The sequence below is a fragment of the Nematolebias whitei genome, chromosome 4, assembly GCF_014905685.2.
Source record: "Nematolebias whitei isolate Nwh7 chromosome 4, NemWhi1, whole genome shotgun sequence".
NCBI classification, from domain to species: Eukaryota; Metazoa; Chordata; class Actinopteri; order Cyprinodontiformes; family Rivulidae; genus Nematolebias; species Nematolebias whitei.
The window spans coordinates 24,268,908-24,276,697 of NC_056501.1; the positions used below are offsets into that span (position 1 = coordinate 24,268,908).

The 7,790-nt window shown below is 40.7% G+C and overlaps 2 protein-coding genes across 2 annotated transcripts in view; both read right to left on the reverse strand.

Moving 5' to 3' along the window:
• The window catches only part of LOC119408264 (glucocorticoid receptor), a 156,577-nt gene that overhangs the window by 112,925 nt on the left and 35,862 nt on the right, over positions 1-7,790 (reverse strand). The gene's annotated exons all lie outside the window — the stretch shown is intronic.
• On the reverse strand, positions 3,342-6,014 carry LOC119408512 (glucocorticoid receptor). The gene is made up of 3 exons (XM_037675340.1): positions 5,831-6,014; positions 5,585-5,742; positions 3,342-3,829 (listed from the first exon to the last, which is right to left on the reverse strand). The coding sequence occupies exons 1-3, from the start codon at positions 5,952-5,954 to the stop codon at positions 3,677-3,679; spliced, it is 435 nt and encodes a 144-aa protein (XP_037531268.1). The 5' UTR covers positions 5,955-6,014; the 3' UTR covers positions 3,342-3,676.

Here is a 7,790-nt window from a genome sequence, read left to right on the forward strand (position 1 = left end):
TTTTTAAATTTTACACATAAAACATGAAACACAAAAGCAAAAACTGTTTTTGGTTCTTCCTGTCAGAACTGAGAGCGGACGATAAACTGTGTGAGTCAGACCATTTCTTTAAAAACCTGAGCACTGGAGCAGAATAAAATATAGAAGCACTTTATCTGGTTTTGGGATAGACGTTAAAAACCGTAGTTCATATTTATATATAGGAGTGAGCGCTTTGCAGCCGTTCACAACATTTTTAATTCGTTCCTGACAGATGTTTCACCTACCAATAACAGTTCTTTGCTACTACTTTAATAAAACTTTTATCACGTGTTAAAATCTCTTCAAAACACACAAAAAAAAAAAAACAGGTTAAGATGAGCTCTGTAGACCAGATGAAAAAGCTGCGACACATCGAAAACGCACAAATCGAAGACAAAGACCTGCGTTGATGTGCGGGACTGAAGGTCAGGCAAGCTCAGGACCCACTCCTCCTATTTTCCTTTTCGACAAAGATTTCATAAATGGATTCATTTGTTACAAATACTGACCGATTTCCAAGCATCCCTGACAACAAAAAAAAAAAAATAAAATAAAAAAAAAATGGGAGTTTGGCACTGAAATAGTTCCCAGAGAACGAAGGATCTGATTGTGCCTGCCTGTCCCGTCCGTGGTGACTGAGGGCCTTCAGACGATTACACCAACATGCAACGATTAAAATATGGTGTCACACGGGGGTGGGGGGGTTAAAGGATAATGAATCTGCCAACGCCTGATCCAAAGTGCAGTATACACAAGCCATCGTTTGAAACAGGAATATGTTGACATTTGAAGAGGAAAATATTATCATTTTCATATTTTTTGCTGAGAGTGAAGAGAAAATTAAGACCAGCTGCAACATTAATGAAGCTGAAAATTATGAATCGGATGGTTCCAATATGCCATCTGCAGCTCAGCCGAGTCGGTTCGGCCTAAACAGGAAACCAACTATACAAGAAACACCCAGTGTGGTGGCATCCGTTCCCAGAGAGACTGAGCCCAGTCATAAGATGCTGGCTGTTAGAGATGGTTCAGAGGTTTCTGAAGTGAAAAGATTAGAAATGAATATCATCATCTTACCTGTTGAAGATAGCTCTGTCACCGACCTCACTCTGACCAGATTAACGAGCTAACGGCTAACGTCACAGCGGTTCGTGCAAACGTTTTCTATCGCGGCCAGTTTTGAATTTCACAGCTAATCTGGCAGAAATAGTGGAAGAGTCCCAGGATGCACAGGAAGTGCTACAGCTAGCTACTGCTGACACTATTTACACTTAAATATGCTTCAACTGTGATGTGAACCTGATGATATTTATAAAATACTGTTTGCAGGAATCACTAATATTTTTGAGACTGAAGGAGTTTTAACCCTCCTGCTGCCCTCGGGTCAAAACGACCCAGTAGACCTGGGTCTTTAAACTAGGGGCAGCAGGAGGGTTAGGATGGAAGCAGTCCACTTTGGCTCTGCTTGGACTAGCACATAACCATCTTATTTTGTATTTACACTTGCACCTGGTCAAGTCCATGTGTGGTCCCCCCTCCCTTCTTCGATGCCTCCACACCCACAAAAAACAACTCCGTTTGGAAGGCTAAGTGGAAACCAGGACACTGGACCAGTGAAAATAGATTTGAAAGATCCCTGGCTAGCAGCAGTAGCAGCACGACAGCCTGTTTCACTGGAGGGTTTGAGCTTTGAGGCGTAAACTTTACGTCACCAGAATTGTGTGAACAGGCGTTTTTTTATGCTCAAGCACAAAACGGGCAACAATCCTAAATCATAAAGCATCTTCGGTGATTATCACGATACTTTCTCTGCTTTTAAACAGTTTGTTGTTGTGCGGATATCGTTGTGCTATATTAATTAGCCCTGCACGAGTTGGGCTCAAATCTTTGACGAAAACCGAGTTCTTGCTTAAAACGCTCACGTCTAGTCCGTTGCTCCTCCTTCTGGTCAGGACTGAACCGTCTCTCCAAACTGAGGCCAGTCAAGGAGCCGTCTCCAACAGCCAAGACGGACTCTACTCCAAACCTTTCCCTCTGCTTCAAAACACACAAACGATCACTTGGACTGAGCAGGCCTGTTCCTTTCTGCTGTTCAAACTGTGCACCGACTCTAAACTCTTAGCAAAACACGAACTGATTATGTTTTCAAAAAGTGTTTAACTATCCCGTGAATAAATAAAATAATACAAAAGTTTTGGAAATAAAAATAAAAATGCAGATGCTTACAGAGAGCAAAGGATACACGGTTATAGAAAAGTCATCCTTGGAATTAGGACTGTATTTATACCAAAAAAAACAAACAAAAAAAAAACGTGGAGGACGGTTATTTTCTAACTAGTTTGAGCCATATTAAAAAAACGACAGAAATTAGTACTCCTGAATATTCAAAAACGACAAATTTGCAAGCACAATAATACATGCCCTTTCACGTGTGATTGGCAAACGCATGTATCCATCACATCCTATAATCAGACTACTGGGGCAGACAGAAAACAAGTTCTAGCTATTTCATCTAAAGTCTCACACGAAAGACTGGTACAGAATAAAAATCTTTCTTCACAGTCTTCTTAAAGCCTTTCGCAGAGTGCGAGGCGCTCGGCTCGCACCTCTGCCGCAGTGTGTGCGTGACGAGCTCGCATGAAAGGAAGCAGGCTAAATATTTTTGTTTCTCAGCGATTCAAAAAAACAAAACAAAAAAAAACGTCTACACACGTAGGATAAACCGAGCTGCCACTTGAAAAGATAAGCAGCCACTAAAAAAAATAAAAAAGAGGAAAGCTGCAACTGTGTGTAATATAAAAAAGTACAATCAACTTACGATGAAGGTAGACGATGACAGGTTGAAGGACGATAGGAAAAAAATGGCTTAGATGATTTTTTTAAGCAAAAAAAGGCACATCTTTTTCCCTTTTGTAATCGACGTGTAAACCTGGAAGAGGTCGGCTTGTGGGAGAAATTATTGGTGGACTTTATAGCCAACAGGTCCACGAAAAACTATGTAAATAGTTACATAATCAAAGCAAAGAAATATGCTTTTGTTGAAATCGCTAGAAAACAGATCTTTTTCCTCTGTGTGACAGAAAAAACATTTCGTTACAACCTCCTATAAAGACTAAAATTAGAACATAAAAGCCTACTTAAGAGCATGTTATTAAGCTTTCATCACCCTCGTGGGTGACGACGACCTGGAAAATTGTATAAACTGTCGTAGTTTGAAAATGTAGAAAATACTATCAGAAGCTGTACATAGATAATTGTATCTATTTTAGATATCGTTCTAGATTTGAAAGTAAGACACCTGAGACAACATTAATGTTAGCCTATTATTTCTCTCTGCGATTAGATTTTACAAACAGTTCCTACTCTTATTAGACACTATATCTTAGACTCTTGAACAAAGCAAAACGTGGCGCGCTCGCCGTCTGCTTCCTACACAAACGTCGCTTTATCCCACCAGACCATTTGCGCCCGTCACGCCGATGCTCGTTTCCTGAAAACGTCGTCCTCTCCTGGCGTTAGGTAGTCTGCTCTTTATTCTTTGCTTGTCTGGAGGGTGGCGGGATGGGGGTGGGGGAAGGAGGAGGGGGTGAGTTGTGTCGAGCTGCTGAGGTGATGTGGCGGGACTTTAAGGCCTTGTGTTTGCTACAGGAAACAGTCATCTCTGATGGAAGAGGAGAGGTTTGACGCTCCCAGCCTTGAATTTTGGTAACTGATTGCTGATGATCTCCGCCAGCATCTCGGGGAACTCCACGCTCAGGAACTTGTTCACAAAGGTGTAGAAGCAGAAGCTGAGCAACCCGCCGCCCATCTGCACACACAAGGAGACAACGCATGGGGTGTTGATTAATGTTTAACACACACACACACAAAAGCTACATTTAAATATAAAATGCACATTGCTGGTCCCATCAGGTCGAGACAGCGATGAGATTCAGTCGTTAATTCATTGGGGACATCAGTGTTCATGTTCCAAGCAGGTCTGAAGCACCAGTGTGATTCAGGCTGTTTGTGCAAGAACGGACAATAATTCAAACGATCTGGACTAAAGGCCTAGCAGAGACAAAGGTTTCTCACAACTTGTGTACAAAAACCCAGAATCAATGGATGGACGAAGGGCTCGGTGATATGGACCAAAATTAATAGCTCAATATTTTAAGATAAACTGCGATATACAATATAGATATTGATATTTTTTCTTTCTAAAAAATATATTTCCGAGTCAAAGCTTTGTCCCAGTTGTCACACAGGCACATTTATTAACAACAGCTGTAACTGTACAAAATAAATGTCTAAAAAAAAAAAACTATTTACATACATTAAATTGTTTATTTTTTTAGACATTTATTTACATATATTAAATAATAACCCTCTTCAGCTGCGCCACCTTCACGACGTTAGTGTGTGTGAAGCTGCAGCTCCGACAGACTCCGACAGACACGGTCCCAGTCTCGGCTGTGGAACAAGACGGCTAAAGCGTTAGCTGTCTTGTTAGCCACTAAGGACTGTGTTTTTAGCGATATGATAAGCTGCTGCTTTATTAATGTCATGCTCTCACTTTTCCTCTCATGAGGCACAGCGCGGCTAAATGAGTTCTGACCCGTGGTTTGTTTCAGGGAAGGAGGCTGAAGTCTGTCAGAGCTGCAGCTGCAGTTCACACATGCTTCATACTCCACTCCACTGTTTTAAATGGTGAAAAAAAGTCGTAGTTCCGACCTTTAGTCAGGACTTGTTTTCAGCATTGTCTACAGAAATCATTTTTCTGCCCCTCATCTGACAATTTATATCCAAACCATGTCCGAAAGAACAGCCAATGTTTGTCTTTTTGCTCAGCAGTTCTTCATAAATCTCCCGTGTTTACTTGTGCTGAACATCTCCCACCCACCTCCTGGAGAAGCAGGAAAGGGGGGGGGGGGGGGGCGTGGCTAAGGGGCTAGGTTTGTATTCAAGGCGGCAGGCGGAGGGGCTGCATCGGAGAAAGAAGACAGCAGGCGGATTTTCAAGTATAACATTTTATCATTTAGAGATATGGTCTCGTATCGCAAAAAAATTATCTCGATATTTTAAAAAGTTTTTATCGCACAGCTCTAGATGGAAGCAGCTGAAAATATACTTTAGCTACTCTTTAACCTTACTAAACAGTCTGTGCTATACTTGTGAGGGTCTATCTGAACTAAAGCACCTGATTCACCAAGTAGAGCCTTCTTCATTTAGAAAGTCTCCCTTAAAAGACTGAAATATTACAGGTTCTCAAACATGTCACCTGGCAAAATAAAGGTCAAATAAAAAAAATAAACAAAAATATATTTGCTGTTTGAAAGGCTGTACATTTAGTTTTAAAATGCTGCTGCTCAAATATGTAGTTGAAAGTCGATATTGTCCCTTTAACAGATAAACTGTAATACATCATAAGACCAGCTAAGCTTCACATATCTAAAAACACCATCTACTTGAGTTGTTGTGTTGCTGAAGATGAGCTACTTCTTCTAATAGTTATAAAAAAAAAACAAAGTTCATGTTGTCAGAAGGATCTAGCCAACATCTCCCAAATGTTGCATGTCTGTACCTCATGCATGGAGTCCAACAACTTGGTGAGCTGGTAGAAACGCTGCCAGTTCTGGCTGGAGTTCTCCTCGCGTTTCACAATGGCTTTCCCCAGCTCCTTAATGTACGACATGCGGATCTCCTCGAACACCGCCTGACTCTTCAGGCCGTCCTTAGGTACTGCAGAAGATACACACACAAACACAATGCCAACACCTGAGCCTGAAAGAAGTGCAATTTTTTAACAGCTCCAGAGCTAACGTCTGACCTGTGCTGAGCAGCAGGAGGACCTTCATGCACAAATACTCATCGTGGGAAACCTGCAGCCGGACGAACTCGCTGGAAATCTTCATCATCTGCTCAAACTGCTCGGCCATGTAGGGCAGCTTCATCCGCTCCCTGTGGGTGCAAACGCACTCGGTTAGGGATTTACTTCATTTTATGTCGTTTACAGAAGTGCCTTCAAGTGAACAAATATTCATTAAATACCAGGGGGGGAAACTAATGGACACATTTATTAAATATACTTTCAGAATTAGCTGCAATCTTCTAAAAATGAAATCCATCTGTAGCTGAGTTTTAATCAATTACTGTATCATATTGAGGCTCAGTACTTCTGAGATGCTCCACTAACCAGACAGACAAAATGTCTTTAAAAGCACACACATCAAAACACAGGTGTTAATAAAACGCTGCATACTCATTGATGACGAGGTCCGGAGCAAAGCAGAGCATGTTTCCATTACACTGTTGATAAGATCTCCAGCCGAGACTGAAGGACATGAGGAAAAGCCAGGAGCACTGAAGCAGTGTCATCTGGTCATCCAGGTGCAGGTTCCTGAAACCTGAGGGGAACCAACACCAGAAACATCTCAACAGAGTTCAAATTCAGCCTCCATGAAGCTAAAACATTGAAACTCAGTACCATTCTTTCTTAAAGAAGTGTATACAGCACACCACCTTGCATGGCGAGTGTCAAAGAAGTAGGGTGATGTGCAATACTTGTATTTGCTTCTATTAGGTATAAAGTAAATAAAAGTAAAAGTAATAAAAAGTAAAAAAGTAAAGTAATAAACAGCATGGGATAAATTTTCATTGTTATGCTGATGATACTCAGTTATCTTTGTCCATGAAACTCAATAAATTCAATCAGCTACTTAGACTACAAGCATGTCTTAAAGACATAAAAACCTGGATGACCCTTAATTTTCTGCTTTTAAACTCAGAGAAGACTGAGGTTCTAGTTTTTGGACCTGAGCACCTTAGGAATACATTTTTCAGTGTTTCATCCTCCTTGGATTGCATTAATCTGTCCTCCAGCTCTAATGTTAAAAATCTTGGTGTTATTTTTGATCAGGACATGTCTTTTATCCCCCACATTAAAAACGTTACTAGAATTGCCTTCTTCCACCTGCGTAATATCACTAAATTAGAAACATCTTATCTAGAAATGATGAAGAAAAACTGGTTCATGCATTTGTCACGTCTAGACTGAACTATTGCAATGGTTTATTATCTGCGTGTCCAAATACTTCTTTAAAAAGTCTTAACTGGAGTTAGTAGGTGAGATCATATCTCTCCAGTTTTAGCTTCTCTCCATTGGCTCCCTGTCAAATCCAGAATAGAATTCAAAATCCTACTTCTAACCTACAAAGCTCTCAACAACCTAGCTCCATCTTATATTACAGACCTTATTGTTCCATATTTTCCTAACAGAGCAATTTGCTCTCAGACTGCAGGTTTACTTGTGGTTCCTAGAGTTTCAAGAAGCAGAATGGGAGGAAGATCTCTGAGTTATCAGGCTCCTCTCTTGTGGAACCAACTTCCAGTTTCTGTCCATGAGGCTGACACATTGTCCAGTTTTAAGACTGGGATTAAGACTTTCCTTTTTGATAAATCCTATAGTTAGGGTTGGCTTGTTATGTTGTCAAGATTAGACTACTATAGGACAAATTGACCTCATTTCTTAAAATGAATGATCAAAATTAAATAGTTTTCATTTGATACTATTTCTATCTTAACATGTGATTCTTGACCTGCCATTGTGTATCTGTTCCTACCAAACCAAGCCAGCCGAGGCAGAAAGCCGGCTGGCCTGAGCCTGGTTTTGTTAAAGGTTTCTTCCTCAAGAGGGAGTTTTTACTTTACACTGTCACCTTCATGCTTGTTCAAGATGAGAGTCTGCAATAAAGTTAAACTCAAAACAGTCTGCTCTGCAAATAAATAAT

Bases quoted from the DNA above. Each gene is read 5' to 3' on its own strand.
- LOC119408512 (XM_037675340.1), bottom strand. From the start codon at position 5,954: ATGAAGCTGCCCTACATGGCCGAGCAGTTTGAGCAGATGATGAAGATT. The intron at 5,743-5,830 runs GTCAGACGTTAG...TATCTTCTGCAG, and splicing joins CCTCCTGCTGCTCAGCACAG to TACCTAAGGACGGCCTGAAG. The intron at 3,830-5,584 runs GTACAGACATGC...TTGTGTGTGCAG, and splicing joins TGTTGGACTCCATGCATGAG to ATGGGCGGCGGGTTGCTCAG.